This window comes from Rhodnius prolixus, unplaced genomic scaffold (genome assembly GCF_049639745.1).
Source record: "Rhodnius prolixus isolate KJV_2025 unplaced genomic scaffold, Rpr scaffold_8, whole genome shotgun sequence".
Taxonomy (NCBI): domain Eukaryota; kingdom Metazoa; phylum Arthropoda; class Insecta; order Hemiptera; family Reduviidae; genus Rhodnius; species Rhodnius prolixus.
Window position 1 is genome coordinate 5,145,058 of NW_027411593.1, and position 19,854 is coordinate 5,164,911.

At 33.2% G+C, this 19,854-nt stretch overlaps 1 protein-coding gene across 5 annotated transcripts in view; it reads right to left on the minus strand.

The window, feature by feature from the left end:
- The window catches only part of LOC141450743 (salivary peroxidase/catechol oxidase-like), a 73,678-nt gene that overhangs the window by 41,378 nt on the left and 12,446 nt on the right, over positions 1-19,854 (minus strand). For 4 of the 5 annotated variants that reach the window (XR_012456277.1, XM_074121476.1, XM_074121477.1 and 1 more), the window contains exons 2-6: positions 18,803-19,103; positions 18,350-18,532; positions 14,166-14,282; positions 12,377-12,535; positions 544-764 (exon numbers count right to left, since the gene is read on the minus strand). Coding sequence is in view for 4 of the 5 variants with exons in the window: in XM_074121476.1 (XP_073977577.1) it covers positions 544-764; positions 12,377-12,535; positions 14,166-14,282; positions 18,350-18,357 (505 nt within the window). In the remaining variant the exon portion in view is untranslated. The remainder of the gene's footprint in view (positions 1-543; positions 765-12,376; positions 12,536-14,165; positions 14,283-18,349; positions 18,533-18,802; positions 19,104-19,854) is intronic. The other variant, XM_074121478.1, reaches the window with a different exon arrangement.

The window sequence follows — 19,854 nt, forward strand, 5'->3', positions numbered from 1 at the left end:
CAGCAACAATATAATCAAGCACTACAAATCCAAAACACTTCCACAAAGAAATTTTCATGAACTAATTTTTTATTAATATATTTTCATTTTGAAAAATGAACTAAAAGAAAACGGTCAGGAATCTGCAAGTATCATCTTTTAAGAGCAGACTGTAGATAGATCTTGAGGTCGCGGCAGTTCGGGCGTTACTATTTCAACTAACATACATTCATACATTTCTGTACCAAAAATTACTAGTGAATTTTCTTAATTTTCCTTTCGTTGTTTTGTTTTTAATATTAAGTTTTTTAAAAGGAAACTAAAATATAAAAAAATATTAAATAAAATTATTTAAGATTGCAACAGAGTTTAATAATTTTATAAGATAAATATGATATTTAAATTGCCATTAAAAATATAAAGTTTTAAAATTAGGAATTAAAAAATTCCATTTAAATTAATTTAAAAATTTTAAATTTTTCTCTAAAAAGAGATAACCATATGGAATTTTTTTTTCTTAAAAAATTAAAAAAAAATTTTTTAAAAAGTTAGATTTGTACTTACGATCAGCATACTCTGGTAAAAGGAGACGTTTGAAGGGTAGAGCGGACGCACCCCAGGAGGCGTTCTCCAGGTTGTTACATGTGGCATCGTGCCGTCTGTAACCCTCCTCTTGGCAGCGCTCTTTGCCGCGCAACGCATGCGCACAATACTTGCCGATCTCAGTGCGTGAAGTGTCCACCGATGTCAGCAGGATATCCGTCTGGGTGACATTCAAATAGAATCTGCGGTCGAAGAAAAAGAAACATATTTTATATAGTAAGAGAATTTGAAGAAGAGTTAAATGTCATTTGTAAAGAAAGGGAAACGAATATTTTTACATTTTTCGAGGTATCCATCGCCCCCTGGGTCCGCTTTTGTAATCCTCTGAGCCCGTAAAAGTGGTTGTTAGAAAATGGTCTAAAGGGACATGAAGGGAGTGTGTGTTTAAACAAAATATCTCAGAAAACCAAAGATTGCAGGATACGGAAACTTTATATTTAAATTCGGCCCAATCTGGGAAACCTAGCATCCAAAATCTCTCAATCGGAAGAAATAGATAACTCAAATTCAACTGATCTACAATGGTTACTGCAGATTTTGCTTTAATGAGGAACAGATTTAGCTCCACAATCTCTAGAAGGACTTAACAAGAGCAAGATTCCTCGAACTGGGCGTTGAACTAATGGGAGGCGATAGCCTTCTTGTGGACACTGAGATCTATCAAGGATATTTTAGTATCCACATTTTTGCCACAATGCTTCTCTAACTACATTCTGTACAAAATCTTTTGCGAACTTAATTTTTTTTTTTTTTTCAATTTAATAAACATCTGCATAATAAAAATAAAATAAACATGCCAGTAACGCAAAATTATTGCTTTAGAAGGTAATTGTATTAAAAACTATTTAAACCAAAAAGCTATCCCCAAATGCTACATATTTTAATTAACAATAACACAAACAAAGCTCAATTATGTACAAATTATGAATAATATTATCTTAGATATTCTATTACTGGACTGTTGGTGTTTACATTATAACGTAGTTTATAACTAGAACTAAATTAATGAGCTAAATACGGAGACAAAAGCCAGTCTATATGGTCTAACTACACAACCAATGAACCATTACATAATAATATCGTTGACTTCTCAATTACTTATCTCCAATTACTGTCTGACGTGGTTTGCTGGTTTGTATTATTTTTGTAACATTAACGGGCTTCAGCTGAAGGCCATTACAATTTTCAAACAATGCTTCTAATTAACAAAAAACATATTTCCTTTCAATTTCTAACTGATTGGGTTTTTAAAATATAAAATAATAATTTTAATAAAAGTTATTCGGGTGGTTATTCAGTTTTTATTTCGAGCAACAATGTATTCGCGGCAGAGAAAGGCAATGTATATTGGAAGCAATCCCCCTTCCCTCAAGAAAGGGGAGAGATTAGTTCAGTGGTAAGCGTATACTATCCTCACTGTTTAGTTACTGAAAGTAACAAATGACCAACTATCCTTAAATATAACAATGTAAAAAAAAAATTATGATTGTTAATAACAATAAGCCCTAAAGATGGCCTAGTCCTAAGGTCGAAAACTTGGCAATAAAATTTTAAAAAAATATGACTGAAATGGGCAATATTCTTTCTTCCTATTGAAATCAGTCACCAAAAATGATCAACAATACTCTATATTTATAAATAAAATTAAATCGCACTAACTCTTACAGTCATTTATGTTGAATAAACTTCGCAGCATTTAGACAAAAGAATGAAAGAAGATGAGAAGAACTAGAATGAAAAAATAAAAAGAAACAGCCTCTGTTTGGTGTTATCTTTATAGAGAACTCTTTCCATTACCGCAGAAGTAAGCTTCTAGCTGCTGAACAAGTTTATTGGGAGCCACTCGCCTTACTGAGGCATTACTTCAGCCTTTTCACTAGCCATTATAGATTGAAAAAAAAAAAAAAAACATGCATAGCATGAGCCTGAGGGCATAGGACAGCCTGTGCGTCCTATGTCAAGAAGACAAGCATAAGATGGTGCGGCACAATTTCTGACAATGTGAAGGGGCTAGTTTTCTGGGTCGAGCGCATTTTGGAGATGAAAAATCCACGCCTTCACAAATTGCCCAGGGAGTCCTTTACTCCTTCCTAAATCTAGTTAAACAGAAGGGAACTGGAAGTAATGCTCTAATGGTAACATTGTAAATAATTGTTAAAATGATACAGCTGGCAGATTCGTACGTGGCACTGTAATAGAACTTATGACAGAGTGTACTTTCTGCCAATGCTCAGAATCTCTAATCTGAATTTTGCTGGGAAAATGATTCAAATAAACGTTACTGATCATGGAGGTACGGGTGCGTTCAAATATTAAAGGAAATCACGCGAAAAAAAATACTGAAAAAACGATTTCCATAAAGAGGCCCTCACTATTTGAAATTAAATTAGATTAAATTAGATAGCATATTTGGATCAGACATAAGCGCTGTGACCCCGACCTTGTTCCAAATGGTTTCAACATGACAAAATGCACCATGCTAAACTCTATTAACTTTATCTTTAATTAATTATCATTGTTGTTAATAAATTAATGCTAATTTTGTAATTAATATCAATGTAGAGTAATTAACAGAAATATAATTTGGTCAGAAGAATGAATACAATTTCAATTGTATGACTCCAAATTATATATAATTTATATTAATAATAGTTAATTTATATAATATATTACCATTTATGATTATTCTTATTTTTATTAATTAATTAATTTCTTTTTACTGTCTCTTACTCTTATTCTTAAAACAAGAAAAAAAAGATATGTTACAATCTTGCAGTTTCTACATTTTTAATTTTCGTTGTACTCGTAATTATCCGTTTTGAAGTCCCGTGATATTTTACTTGAATTTTTCTTTTATACTTTTCTTGAAAAGTTCCTATTATGGCACATCTCAGGGAACAGTTGGGGTATGCTTTCTTGTAAGATAACATTTCAGAATGTTGAGTTATTACCTAATTAATTATGGAAGCTTGTAGAGAATATCTGCGTGGTTTAAAAGAAAACAAAAAATGACTGTGCTAAGTCGCAACAAAAGCACCTCCACACTGGATAACCTTGAAGGGATTTTTTTTTTTCCGTACGATGGGGAACTCACTTAAGTGCCTAACTCACTTAACGTGACAACTTGATATCGAAAACTTAACATGACTGTAGGAGAAAGTAAAAAAATAAGAAATTGTGCAGTTTAAAATTGTTTAAAAAAAAAAAACCTAAGGAGTATAAAAAAAGAGAAAGGATCCTGTCAAGAAAGGGTGACTAAGACTTTTTTTTTTACAGAAGGAAAATAAGTGAGTTATCCAGAGTTTGGTGGAGAAGAGTGAGGCACAGGAACACTGGCGAAGCAAGGAGGTCGGTAATCTCTCTCTATGTGAGTGTCCAGCGAGTAAAGGTAATGTTTTAGGTTTAGGACTATCCCTAAAGCGGAGGGTTGAAGGGCGATAAGGGCTGCTAATGGTTGACCACTAGCTAACCATCACTACCACCACCCCTGTCCTAGCCAGGCAGAGGACTCCCCAGTTTAGAGAGTTGCTGACTTGTGCGCTACCACTCTATCAAGATGCTATGTTACATGATGCTGTGTGCGCTCTCTGCTGGACCCCTGCCATCTGTTAACATCATCTCATTTCTTAACCTCTTATCACCTTTACAACCAACTGCCATTGTTATTAACAACTTTAATATCGTTATAGCAGCATATTACTATTATTTTTAAACTATGCCCTAAATAAAGTATAGAAGCTATTTTTCGTCTTGCTGAACGGTTTCATTGTCGTCTCCAAAGCAAGCGGGAATCCCTAAGGTTTGTGTTGCCAATAATACCCATCACTGATAAAAATCTCATTGAAGGGTGACACCTGGTGGCACCTAAACGAAATATCAAAATTTGTTAAAAACTGGATTTCTCTGGCTGTAAGATAATTGTATTGATCTTTCTGATTGCACACACAAGAACCTTGTGTAGTTTAGAAATTAAAATAGTAGTAACTTAGCACTCTAAAAGAGCTCTCTATGAGGAAGACGTTCACCGCATTAATAGATCTAGTTTCAGTTTGATTTAATAATTATAATAAGGAATAATATTCTTAAGATTCGAAGTTAATCTTTTTTAGCAGAATTTTTCAAGCCAACTTCAATTTTTCAAGTGCCAAGGTCGTTTTTTTTTTTTTAAAATAGTTTTTGAAGTAAACAATTTCTTGCGGTAAACAATATTTACGATTATTAGAAGTAATAAAACAATTCTACTAAAAGACATAAAAGAAATAATTCTTAATTAAAGATAAATAATAATAAAGAAATAACACAATTACGTTAAAACAATGTTAATTAATATCTCGCTTTAATTTACGGAGGCATTTTCAACTTTCTTTTATTTATTTATCTTTTTTTAAATAATCTATTTTCTCTTTTTTTTTTACTATTAACAAATTTTAATTAACCATCGCAAATATAAATCATATTTACATTGTAATTGAAATTCATTTGTTTTACTACAGTGTTTTACAATTTAAAAAGTTTGATTTCCTATTATGGTTTTATCATTAGAATAATCCCAATCTGCCTCTTATTGTCCTTAAACCCTCATAGTCCGGGCACCAAGTTTAGAAAGATTGTTGGGCTAGAGCCTTCTAGTTAATATTTCCAAGCAGTGGGTTTGGCTGTATAGTCATTTTTTTTCTCACGTAACATCTAATTTAAATAATAAATTAACCACTATGCACTTCTATATGTTTAAGTTAAATTACTAGGCATATTCCCTCCTGGTACATGCACATGGATTATAATAAAAACACGTACCAACTTACAACGCCTACAAATTATTATTAAAGGTACTAATCTTTTCATAATCAGGAGACTTGAATTAAAAAACATTTAATTATTCAGAACGTTATCATTAGGTAAAAGTATTCGAAGGTAGAATGTGAACGCAATCTATTGGATGAAAGGTGAGACATGCACACATGCACTGAAATTAGTCAATTATGAGACCATCATAGAATATTAAATATCAGATAACCACTAGTTACGTAACGCTTATGTAAAAAAAGAAAGAAAAAAAGAAGAGTTTCGACTGGACATCTTTAAAACTTTCTCTTACTTCTAGAAATTAAGAAAATATAATTAGTAAGGTATCCCTCTCCCTCCTAGAGCACCATTCCAATGCACTGGAGGGACTTATCTTTGTAACATTAATAACGATTGTTTCTTTACTAACATTTCTGAGTCCGAAGAAAATGTAGAGACTAAAAATTGCGATTTTTGTTTTGTTTTTTTGAAAATGGTTTCATTCGATTGTTCTTTAAAATTTGAATGGAGTCTATGTTTGTACACAAATTATCCATTTTTCCATTAAACTTTATTCAAGTCGCCTTCTAAGTAGGGGTGAATTTAAATGCTTTCTAAAGTACCTACTGTTCCTAGATAGTGTACTATTTTCTCTAACACCAGCATAAATATTCAAGTGCACTTTTTAAAGAAGGTATTTTTGAGATTTTTATCACTTTCTAGGTAATCGTCAAAGGGTTCAGGTGAACTCGGACGTAATATAATTGATTTTTAGTGGTTCCAGGGATCGATGAAATCACGCTTTATCAGTATCTATTACATCAACTTCAATCAATCAATTTTGTTCAAGCAAAAGTTCAAGAAAATTTTAATTAAGTAAATGGAACAAAAAAGAAGACCAATCTGCGTCTACTGGACGAAGTAATACGATAAGATTGGATCTGAACATATAGGGATGAGAAGTTTTTGTTTTTTTTAACCTGAGTAAGGAATATGGAAATGCAATTCTAGAAGCATTGTTTTTCATAAGGAATCCCCCCATGGTGAGGAGTAACATCTGGCCAGATGGCCGGACAATAAGGAAGTGATAAAGTGTTTTTCAGTTCCATGCTTTCTTCTTTATTCTTTGGACAAATCCAATTCCCTACAGTTTTGCTGAATTTACTTATATTCCATCGCCGTCCATTGCTCAACCTTTATAATGTTTTCCCCGAAGCTAATATTTGCTTTTTAATATTAGTTCACTACATTTTATATTCTCAGGTACTTTTTATACATGAATGAACGCTTTGAACTATCCAGGGTGTACTTTAATAACACACTCATGAGTTGCTGACAGTTAAATTAAGATTAACCTTTTGAACTTGATTCTATTTGTTACATCGTGATTTTTGAAGAGTAAAGGCTTTCAGTTCATTTTTCCCTTACACTATCACGAATTAAGAGTAAGAGTACGCCTACTTTTTTAGGCCGGCTTTAAAAATCCAACTACCAAATTAGGTGTCGTGGACTGAGGCAACTAGCAAACATACTTTACAACAAATTTCTCATATTAAATCATTAAATAAAATCCAAGGCCTAAGACCGGGGGAATCGAACCCATAAACCAACAATACATCTTAGCTTTGCTATTATTATTTCCAGTGAAAAACAAAAAAAAAATCTTAAAAATTCTCGACTGGAATACCTCTTTCTCAAGTCACTTAAGTTTTTCCAGATTACCGTAGTAAACATTTTTGCAACTGGCTTTCAAATATTTTAAGTGAATTAAATACATTGTTCAATAATTCCGAGTTCGTTGAAAATTCACAGAATTCTATCTTAAAAGGAAGTCTATGGGAATTAGAGTGAGAGAAAGACGGTGAAAATGTTTTACAACAAATTTTTTCGTCAATATCGTGCTAAAATGATCTAACCTCAAAATTGAAGAGAAATTACAACTTATGCCTATTCACTGAACTAGTAAATAATTTCACTGCAATTTTTTACATTCCCGTCCATTATACTCCGCATTCTAATGATGAACTTTAGAAATTCTAGTTCTGATTAACAATGGTATTTATTTAATTGAACGCAAAAAAAGCAACTAATAATCGTGAGAATGGGTTGCCAAAATTATTCCTTTTGTTTTTTCTTTTATTTAAAAAAAAGTCCTTTTTAGATAAGCGATTTTTTTTTACCTCACCAGAAAACTTCCTAATTTTTCCCACAACAAATACAAAAATATATTAAAAAATAAATATATCCGCATCATTCAAATTAGAAGAGGTGTTGTAATTTAACAATAAATTTTCAAAAACGCTGACATGTGGCACTAACAGTCTAATTGAGAACAGCAGAGTCGTGGTAGTTCCTAGTTTATTGAAAAGTATTTGACCGGAGCTTTTTTCTTTTTTCAGAGTGCATCGCCGGCTTCCGGACAGTGTTCTCTTATTACAGACAACACTGTCCATCATCGGAAGCTCCTAGGAGAAGAAAAACATCTAAGAGCCTGCAATTGAATTCAAATCCTGGATCTCTGGAGCGTGAGAATCCAGGACACTAATCACTTAGCTAAAACTCTCTCTAAAATGAATAAATATTCATATGTTTGACTCGATACGGCTTCAGATAATAAATTTGATAAGATAGCATACTTCCTCTTCAAAAATTTATAAAATTATAATTGACTCTAGTGATATGAATTGGTTTGTTTGAAAGAAATTGCAACCAGTCCTCTAAAAAAAACAAGGTCAGCTGATTGTGAGAACATTTACTGCTATTATTTTTATATATGCATATCTATATATGTATAATATCGACGGTGTGTTAAGGTATGTATGTTTTATCTAAGTAGTTTATTAGACAATGTTTAAACAAAAGAAACTTTCTCCAAATAAATAAAATAATTCTGCATTTCTTTTGTTTATATCCGTGCGAATTTTTACTCTCTTCCTTTATTAATCAACGTAATTTATTTATTTTACTTAGCATATTGTATTTATTAGTATCTTTCTCTTATCGTTCATAAAAAAAGTATGGTGCAAATTTTCGATTTTGACTTTGAACCGGAAATACTCTTTTTAAGTGTGAAAAATTATTTTTTACAAATTCTGTAGGTGTGTCTGTATGAATCCATTTTCAAATGCTCACCCGGGTGTTCGCTAGGGAGGAAAAAATAGGAACCGGCTGTCAGGGATAACTACTTTCAGGAAAAAAAACTCACAACTCCCTCAGAGTCTGGCCTGGTGGCCAGCCTTAGATTTTTCTCTTCCTAGGAGCGCCACTATAACTCCATGTATCGAGAATGGAGGCCGGCAATGCATTTAAAAGGCACTGGGAGCGTATGTTCTAAGTCGTCACCTCGGTTTAATCTAAAACAATCTGGAATGAACAACCAACCACAAGTTTTCCTGACCATAATCTTGGAGATTCTAACCCTACGAGTTTTAAAACCTTTCTTCCCTCCTCTGAACGCCTTAAAAATGTATTTCACACAATTATTCAAATAAAATTTATTGATATACATGTCTACAATGTACCTATAAATGCTAAATTACAGAAGATCAAGCGAAATATTGACGAAAACGTCTCAAAACTGATGCAATGAATTGAAATTTAAAAAGATAGCCTATCAATTCCGTCATCCAAGAAGTGCCCTTAACCAATTTTGCCCAGAACAATTAAATAAAAGTTGTAGATTTACTACAGAACAACACGAGTACAAAGTGCAAAGTAAATCGTTGCAGCCAGCGGACCTTAAAGCGGATACTTCCTCTTAAACCCAGTAAAACATATCTCTGACTTACTTCATCGTGACTCAACTCCATCTTGTTCCGGAATAGGCTTTAAATTTTAATTATAGCTTCTGCTCATTAAAATAATTTAATTATATCCAACAACTTAAAAAGATTAATTAAAAATTAAATTAAAAAACTTTTACTTCCTTAAAATGAAAGATAACTTTTGATTGATTGTAGATTAGGTATTTGTACGATCTGCATAGATAGGTTTTTGGCCCTCTTAGTCAGCAGTTTATTACTCATAAATAGCTTCATCATTGATTTATGCACGCAATATATGGTAGCTTCGTTTTGCGTATTAAATTTATTAACTGGTCAGTGGGTAAAGTAACAGAAGTGAACCGGCTGACCTCAATCTTCGGCAGCAATCAGCTTACATCACTCAGATAAGGAGATAATAATAATAATTAATTAATCATTCGTAAAGGTGTAATTTTAATTTCATAGCTTAATGTTTTCATTTTCTCACGTGATAAGCGCCGATTTTTGAGGGGTTCGACCCTTAGATTTTCCTTTCGCCCTCTTACAGCTAGCTTATTGTTCGGAAATGATGCAACAAAAGAACTCTAACCCTGTCTGAACGCCGGTATAAGAAGGCTCTGGACGTCAATTAAATTTTGATACAACTTTTATAATCTAGTCAAATGATACAGCGCAATTTAAATAAATTAAATTTTCTTATAACTTTTTTTATTTTTTTTAAATCTTTTATCGTAATTTACCACTGCAACAGTTGTTGCAACAAGCAAATATGGTAAAAGAAAAAAGAAATAAAAGAAAATCATGAATGGAGAAGGCACCCAGTGGTGCCACTCCAGTAACGTGCTTTGCTCTCACGATAAGAGAAGATCACGAGGCCATCTTCTCTTCAATCTCCTAATAAGATAGGCGTAATGTGGAGGAAGATAGGTATTCTATGAGAGGGTTAGGATGAGCTGCTGTAGAGGAATGAAATTTGAAGAAACGAGTGTTAGCAAGATCTGTAATGAAAGGGATTTTGAGGTCATTATGGATAGTGACAGTGACGTTAGGTACATAGAACGGAGCGTTTTCGAAGTATTTTTGACTGTAATGCCTGGAGGCGTAGTGAGTTGGAACGCTTAGTCGATCCCATATGACCAAATAGGTCGCAGTAACAGTAGTTCTTACAACTTAAATTTGTTCTACCAAAACAATAGTTTTTTTTATAATAACACATATTTACTAAGGAACAAAAACACTGTAGGAGGGAGCGTGACCTCACAGCTACCACAAAGGCAAATTTTCTTTGAGAACACGTTTCAAATCAAAATGACCCGACAGTTCACGTGGACACCCTTTGGCGGCAGCTTAGAAACTTACAGACAACTCTCTATTACCGCATTTTCGGTGGACTACTGTTCTTCCATCTCGTAATTTTGGAGAAAAAAAAATTAAAGTGAGAATTTAAAATAGATTATGTAACTTGGAGATATGTAATGTTAGCAGAACGGGCGTTTACTACATTACCTACAGCCCACCGTTGTGCGCTTGTGTATGTGTAAGTATGTACAGAATTAAAGCCCTTTGTTAAATGTTTAACAATCTAATTAATGAGCTCCTCTAACAGAGAATGAGCAATGTAAAGGTCCCTCCTCCTCCTGCAGCCTCCCTCAGAACAGATTACTCTTGCCAGAAATGGACGACCAACTGAGCGTGATATGCTGGTGGTATCTTTTACCATCATACGATACCATCTGCTACTTGTCTATATTAAAGAACCTAACTCCCCCACACCCTATCTTAGACTAAACTTTCCATTTTGTTTTTTTTTATTATGACTACTCATCAATTTCTATAATTTTTATCCATTGTTTTCTTCTATTTCTTTCTTTTAATATTCCTTTAAAAAAAGAGCGGAGACTCCCTCGCTTTCCCATTCCCTCAGTTCACCAACCTTTCCTCTATATATTTTTATTCTTTTGTTTCTTTTTCGCTTCAATCTATGATTAATTCTGGGTATAACCAGTTTTGTTTGCTAAAAGGTTACCCTCATTGTTTTAACTTCATAATAGAATTTAAAAATTTATTAAGAAAACTTGATTCATTTTTAATCGCCTTTTTAATGCCGCAAAGTACAGTTTGGTTTCTTTAAAAAAAATTTCATTACCTGAATTTTAAAAAATATGGGTGTGTTTCTCTTTTTGTTCGCTTGTTTGCTTTTTTTTCATTTCTTTCTTAATTACTCTCGCTATCGTTTTTTGATAAAACAGAAATATTAATATTTTTATGATTATTAGTTTTAAAATTTTTTATTTTAAACACCAAGAAGTGGTCAGAATAGGAAAAAAAAACTATGAACTGTCGCATGAAAAGTTAATTTCAAACTATAAATGACCACTTGAAAATCGATAAAAAAATAAAATATATACTCAGTAACATGAAACTTCTGCGCAGTCAATTTTCTTCTGGTTTAAACTTATAATCCTTATTAACATTTATCAAGTGATAAATCCTTCATTACACTGAAATGGCTAAGCCTTAAAGCCTTAAACTTAGGGATTACTCTTCTTTACTTTTACTCCGCATTGTAAGAGAAAGTTAGAAAAAATGAAAGAAAACTCAATTGAATGAAGTCGCATATTTTTGGTCTCGTCCCGCTTTTCTAAACTTAAATCTTAATTCGCATTTTCATTATATCGACTTTCCTTCCTACTTATTAGCGATAATTTTTTTTTATGATTTAAGGCGCGTCAACATCTATGGTTATTGGCGCCCGGAGCTTTTTTCAGTGCACTGCCGGCCTCCGGACAGTGTTCTCTCGTTACAGACAACACTGTCCATCACCGGACAGTGAGCTGTAAGAAGCTCCTAGGAAGAGAAAATCTAAGGGTCAGCAGCTGGATTCGAACCCGGGACCTCCGCGTGGGAGTCCAGTACTATTAGCGATAATGGTCATCATAATTATTATTACGCCCCACTAGATCGTGGTAAGCTCTCACCTCATCTACGATATCAAATATCGCTAATTACGGAATAAATGGAAAAAAAGGAAGCTAAACAATCTGTTACGATCAGGTTTTGAGAGTCCTTGAACACTAACGGCCAGTGTGATCAAAATTGGTAGTAGTATTTTTTAGAGACTAGTAACTATGCAGCGAACTATCACAAGAATATCAAAAATTACAAAAGATACCATTTACATGGATCTTTAAATAGAGGAAGCTAACTAAAAAAGCAACTATTGCTGGTATAAGTTCTTAAAAAATTACCTTTGTGCTAAAATGCGAGTAGTTTCTTGCAAAGCAAGGCCTAAATGTGCAACTGCTTGTTCGTCCTTCACTATGGCTGGACGCCGTAATCCAACTTTACGTTTAGCTCGGAAGAAAGCTGCTTCAATATCATTATACGTGATACAAGACGAAGGAGCTCTGTAAACAAATTATTATAATTTTTTTTTTTAACATTATATACGTGACTATGTAAGATTTTATAGCTTCACATTCGTAGAAATAAGTAATAAAATTATTGCTTAACAGCCAGCAGTTTAGTGACCTTTAACAACCTTTAAGAAGCCAACAAATTACTTATCAACTTAACACAATTACAACTTAACTTTTCTCAATGTTCACAAAGGATAATATATTTTTACCGATTTCGTAAAAACAGGAGCAACAAAAGTCACAAACAAACCCAACTGTTGTTTACATCTACAAACAGTCAAGAGTTAACTTAATTAAAAAATACAAACAGGTATTGGTAGAAGTAAAACTAACTTTGGGAGGTAACTTTAGCTATAAATTTAGAATGACAGTGTCTATTGGAAGAGCCAATAAGGTAAAGATGATTTAATTTATTATTATTATAGATTTATTTATATATTTAATGTCCCTTTTTTTATTATTTGAAAAATGGCTAACTCATATTTCTTTGAAATATGTTTCATATAAACGTTTTTGGATAATCATAAATTTTGACGTCCAAGGGATGGATCTACGCGCCTTACAGCTTTTGGATTGGAGAGCTAGTTACTTACAACCTATAAAGTAACGAGCGAAGTCTTTGCAGACAACTCCTGATGCAAAACTCTCCACTGGAGAATGCAAAATGGATAGGGGTGATATACCTCCTCAATTTCCTAAACTAATCTAATGTTCCTTAATAAGTGAGTAGTAAAACATGTGTGCTTTAAAGTAAAGTTCTTCCAGGGCGACAAAAAATGAAAGCGCATTTCGAACTTCTAGCGAGGAATTCATTCGAAAATCTGATCTTGCCGTACTTCCTCTTGAATGCAATAAAATTTAAAATTCATACGAGTCTCGTGGCACACGTTAAAATTATATAATTGACTGAACAAATTGAAATACTAACACTTTGATGGCCTTCAAACAGTTTTCAATGACAAGTGTTCAGTCAATAAATTCTATTAACTCAGAGGAGAAAAAACATTTTTATCTAAACTCACAATTATCTAAAATATTGTTTAAAAACACTGTTTTTTTTTTTTAACACGAAATAAATTAAACAATTGCCTTGGGCAAGTAAACTAGAAGGGTATTAGGCAACAGTACATCATTTTCAAAATCCATCACACTAACCGGTGTTGGGTCAAGTCCGAGTAAATGTGGTAAGTGGCCGAGAACCCAAGCCGTCTTTATGGCCTTATGCCTATTTTTAGGACACGATAGGTTCAGAAACATCTCTGGAGTGTCCCACGGCACGGTGGGGGACGACTTCTTTGCAGAATGTGAGTGGAACGGAGGAGGAACCCAGTCAGATTTGCTTACAGTCGCAAGATTGACCTTTGGCACTTGGAGACCAGAAGAGATATTACTAGAATTATATCGCTAGGATTGCTAGCAATAGATCTTTAGCTCTCTAGAAGCTTAAGAGATCATACGTCAAAAACGGTTAATAAGTTAAATCCCCTGAACCTCATAAACAGGAGACTTCTTCACCTATTAGAAATTATATTTACGGTCTTTTCCCTGACAATTCTCGAAAGCACATTTCTTAAAGTTGTCTTTAATGTAACCGGAAAAAAAGAAGGTTTTTACTTACATGTTTCCGGTTGCTTGGTAGAGTCGGAGTACACAAGAGTTTTCTTCATCAAGAACACGTGGAACTTCTGCATAAACGTATCGGCCTAGCAACAACGCCAACACCACCACACTGAAACTTAAACACCAAACCACATAAATCATCTCGTAAATATTGTTCAGAAAAAAAGTAATGATGTACTCTTTGGTGTGTGTGTGTATATATAAATGTACCATGTTAAAAAATAAAAAATCTATTGTTCCTTAAACTTAGAATCAGATAAAAAAAAGTACTTATGTATAACTGTCATTTTTTTGTATGGTCAGCATAACTCAAAACATTCCATGAAACTCAAAACTAAGAACTCAAACCCTTGTATAATTAGTGCAATATTCCAACTTAAGTTTCCTAACTAATAAATAAGTTGGATGCTTGGCTGTTGTATTATAATACGAACTGCTAAGTTACAAACAATGGCTGGCTAGAGCAAAAAAAAAAAAATTCCTTTAATCATCGACGTTAAGGACTCCCCTAGACTTAGGAACTTGTTTTTGGTGGTTGGAAGGATACTCAACATGGTTACCCAACTAAACTTCCGACTTGCCGGCCTCCACAAGCCAGTTTCTGAAAAAGGTAGTAATAGATGAAGATCGGCGTTTCCTATACAATGCTCTTTTACTATATTGCAGCCCACAATGTATTAAGGACTGGACCCTGAAGGAAGGCAAGGAATGTCAGAAGAAGGTTGAAAGAGCCTAACGAAAAATGAGTTCAAGCTAGTTTCTGAATGCTGAAGACGCTTCAGGATCGCTTTTCAACTTCTGTAAGATCATGGAGTTTAGGTGAGAAACTGGACCACACTAAAAACTATGTAAGAAGCTATGATTTGACAGTAACTTTTTAATTATGCGTCCAAGGAGGAAGACTTGAGTTATCATCTAAATTGGAAAGAGAATAGCAATGCAGCAAGATCTTTTTCACCTGATCAATCTCGATCAGAAGGCCCAAAAGTCACCTGAGGGCCGCGGAAGAATTTGGAGAGAGTAAACAAATGGAAGCCACAAAGCCACATACGACCTAGTTCCAGACTGGGAATGCTGCACATATTCCCAGCTCTAATTTGGTGGTTTTAGAAGAAATAAACCTTGTCCGAGAAAGCAATCACTAGTCTGAATTACAAAAACTTCTGCTCGGTTAACAACCAAAAAAAAAACAAAACAAAGAATATTATTAAGAATAAATAATTTACCATGTGGGACATACTTTCATTTAAAACAGCTTCCAATCTTAACGAACTTCAGCAAAGCCTGCAAAGAATTAATTTCTACTCCATAAGTCAATATCTTCATTAAAAATTTCACGGAACATTTGAAAAAATAAATAGCTGCTTTTGCAAAACGTTGAGAAACTATAATTTATATGATTTTTTTTGTCGCAATCACCTGCTATTCAAGGCCGATGTATTGCCATGTATATGACAATTATATATTTTCCGTTTTAAAGCCTAAGTGCTCACATATGTACGAGTATGTACATAATATTTTGTAAATACTATTGGTGATGGTCTCAATGGAACTTAAAACATGTATTGCAGCTGAAAACTGAATATCGCGACCCTACATCCTCTAAAGATAAAGTTAAGAAGTCCGTCCATGCTACCTAATTTAGTAATTACGATGTAGAGTACATCTTAAAAAATAGCCATCACTTTTCTTTTTCGTAAAAGAGTAAAACCTTTTAGTAAATGCTCTACACTTTTATGGACTTTAAGAACCATGAGTGGATGAAATATAGTTACAATTTATTCTGTCGCCTTTCTTCAATTAAAGACTACCGAAATGTATTTAACCTTAAGACAAATAGTTTTACTAAAGAGAAGTAGATACTGATCAATTCTAAAGATACATCATTTAAACACACCTATGCTACACTGCTGATGCAACAAAAAGACGATTCATATGTGCACGTATTCTAAACATTATTTCACACTTTATTCTTAGTTATGCTTATACTGGGGCTAGTTCTTATAAACATTCTGATTTAACTAGGCTAATCTAATTCGTCATATACGTAATCGAGTTTGCAATCTAAGATCTACTGTAAGAAAAAAAATACATTTAAACTCCTTCATAAGATGGGAATCTTACGGACCTCGAAGTCTCAATTATTACAAATATCGATTATTTGCCACAACTAAAACGATTTTCGGTAAACTTGGACAGTTCGTTAAATTTGATGTTCTTCAAATTACGAGTAGAATCATCCCTCAAAGGACTTGTTTTTATTAAAAATCTATTCTCTAATTATCATTTCATTTTGATGTAGATCTTTTAAATATATACCCTCTCATTTGCTGCGTAAAAAAATAAAATAAAATAAAAAACGAATCCTTCAGTAACTGGGAGAAACCCCACTAGACGGAAATACTCGTTTCTATGCAACTTTTTTGTTATATAGTTTAAACACGAACGTCTTTTACGTTTTCCCGAAAAATCACCTTTTTTAAAACTGTCAGATATTCATAAATTATCATTTTTTCCTAAACTAAATAAGATGCTCTCTAATAACGATCACGAACACTATACTTGTAGTAACCGGATACACAATGCTTCGAGGCCTGATGACGACATTTCAAGGACATACCTAGAAAAGATGATCTAATTGTATTCTTTTTAAGTTAATGATTATAGATTCAGATTTTAGAGTTCAATGAGAAAAATGTGGGTCATATTCAAAGAAAGGTTGTAGATTGTTCGAATTTGATATTTCAAGATAGGGATGAATGACTCTCTAGGGATTTGTCGAAAGTTCCATTTCAGTAATCCTCAGGATGGTATACCTTCAGGGACGACTGGAGTACTTGAATAATAGACTTCCTTTGACTACTTCCTTTGCGGAGATGTAGTGTTAACAATAATTAAATGCGATGCCAAAATTCTTAATTGGAACCATAACAGCTGGATGGTAGCTTTTTAAAGAACTTGAGATAGTTGATTTTCATGAAGAGGAACATGAACATTGCTCATTCTTCAGCAACAATTTTAAACTAGGATTTTATCGTGTACTAAACTGTTTTAATGATAAGGTCAAAATTCTAATATAAGTTTAAAGATTGAAGAAAATCTACTTAGAAACAGTGAAAATTACTGATTGATTAGTACACATTGGGCATAATTTAAATAGTTTTCTCAATGTTATTTAAAAGTTGTTTAAATCTTTTATTTTTTTACAAGGGCAGCATCACTAATTAGATTTCTATTACAAGGGATCTCACCTTCATCACGAGACATGGCCAGACAGAACTATACAAATTACTTTAGTTCGCCTATACTCCCACGCCAACTACTCAGCGTGCGCTTCATACTGCCACGAAGGACCTTCTCTCATTCATTCAATGAGTCATTTATTTCAAGAGAATCTATGAATTAAACCCCATTGTTGTTAAAAACAGTCACAAATATAAGAAACAAATTCACCTATTTCTATTCTCCAAGTTCTTACCTTTTAATTTTCTGCAAATATTCAATTTTTACTAAAAGTTGGTTGGTTCTAGTACATTCTAGATTCACAGCAATAATACGATAATCGGTGCAATGAATGTCTATTTGATAAGTCTCAAGGTAGTCTCTAATAAAATGTAAAATTACAGCTTTCGACAATTTTTCATGTTTGAACCCCTAAACCTGAAAGTGTGAAAATTTGCCCTAACTGTCTGTGATGAGAGAAAGTAAATTTGAACTTTATTAGTAATCCTAATCAGCAACTTTCTCCCCCAAAAGCGTTTCTTATCGAATTTCCCAAGGAAATTTTTAAAGCAAAGGGTGTACATACGTAGGTATGAAAGCATTCATCTAAATTTCAAGAAAAACCTTTGACATCAGTTTGGAAAACATTTCAAGATCTTTTATTTTTACAATGATAAAGTTGTTCTGAAGGTTTTTTTTTTTTACTGTTACAACAACCTATCGATATAAGGTTACTTTTTAATTGTTTCGGTTTGATTCTCTTGAATTTAATACATTTTGCCCTCATGAGTTTGGGTTCATAAATAATGGCACCAAATTAAAGCTAAAATACAAATATTATTTGGAAATATTCAAACTACTTAAAACAGAAATATTTTCAATTTATTATTGTAAATCATTATTAAAGCAAAAAAAATGTTACCGCATTAAATGTATTAAAAATAATAATTTCTTACTTACCAGAACATCTTGTGGCTAAAACAGATACGCTAAGACACGAAGAAAGAAACCTAGAAGAACTGCGCTGAACATTATTGCTGGTGATGCCCGAAGACCCCTACTTCAGTTGGCTGAAGTTGGTAAAGTTATCTTGGCTGGCGATGAAGAGAATCGATGGCAACATCCCCTACTCTGTGATCCCCACTATAACAGAAAGATCCATTCCCATTGCTCGTCCTTTCTATCATATTACTTTCCCTTCTTCACAGTTTACCCTAAATTCTCCTGACACCTTCTAACTATGCACTTAACATATTCTCCCACCGAACAAACACAAATACACATATTCATGCAATCGAATAATCTTATTTTAATTGCAAATTAGAAATTGCAATAAAATGAAATTATACGATTTGTTATTTATCATAAAGCATATATTTATTGCCGTTATTGCTGGCAACCATCACAACTCACCTTTACTCTTCATTTTCTCTTACGCCTAGTAACAGGAAGTTTTGCGATCGTGTCTAATTTTCATGATAAGGTATTTACCGGAAATAAGTATAAATTGAGAAAACGGATTAACTATATGGTTAGCGTATTGGATTCCCTCGCAGAGATCTCGGGTTCGAATTCAGCTTCAGGCCCTTAGATGTTCTCTTCTTAGGAGCTTCTTACAGCTCACCATCCGGTGATGACAGAATTATTTGTAACGAGACAACACTATGCACTGAAATAAGCACCAGGCGACAATTATCTCGGTTGTTGAAGCGCCCTAAAATAAAAAAATGCATATATAAATTGAAGGACTCGAATAAAAAATAAAGAACTGGTTTGTCTACTCACAAAAATTTGTCTTTCTCCAATATTACAAGTCTAAAGTATTTTCTAATCTAACATTTATATTATTGTAAATGTATTATTATTATATTATAAATTAATATACTGAGCTTGTTTATTTATCTAAGAATTGGTTAGCCTCTCTTAAATTAAAGCTGATAAGTAAACAGAACACGATCTACCACCTAACTGCGCCACCCTCAAATCTGGAATATATCTATCGTTTCCGAAACACCCAGAAACCATTTGCTCTGGAAAACACTAACAAAAAAGGTAGGGCTTATGAAAATGGCTAAGTAGCTTCTATTTTTGAACCCTCCATTCAGAGGGTTTTGACGACATTGTTTAACTTATAACCAGATCAATAACCAGTACGAAAGACGTCTGTATCCCCAAAGTCAACGCCTGAAATTCCTGTTATGAAAGACTAATTGGTGTAGTTTATAGATTTGAATTCAAGAACAGGAAACGACAAACAAATCCTAAGCTTCAATTAAAAATAATAAGTGATAAATAATTAACCTGTTAGAGAAAGAAGTAGTAATGTAAGCGTAAGGACTGGCCTATCCGGAAATGAAACTGTAGAATGAGAACACGCATTCAATAAACTACGAAGAGATCTTCACAAAGAGATTTGTACTAAAAGAAAAAGAAAAAAAAAAAAAAGAATTATCATACTATGTTTT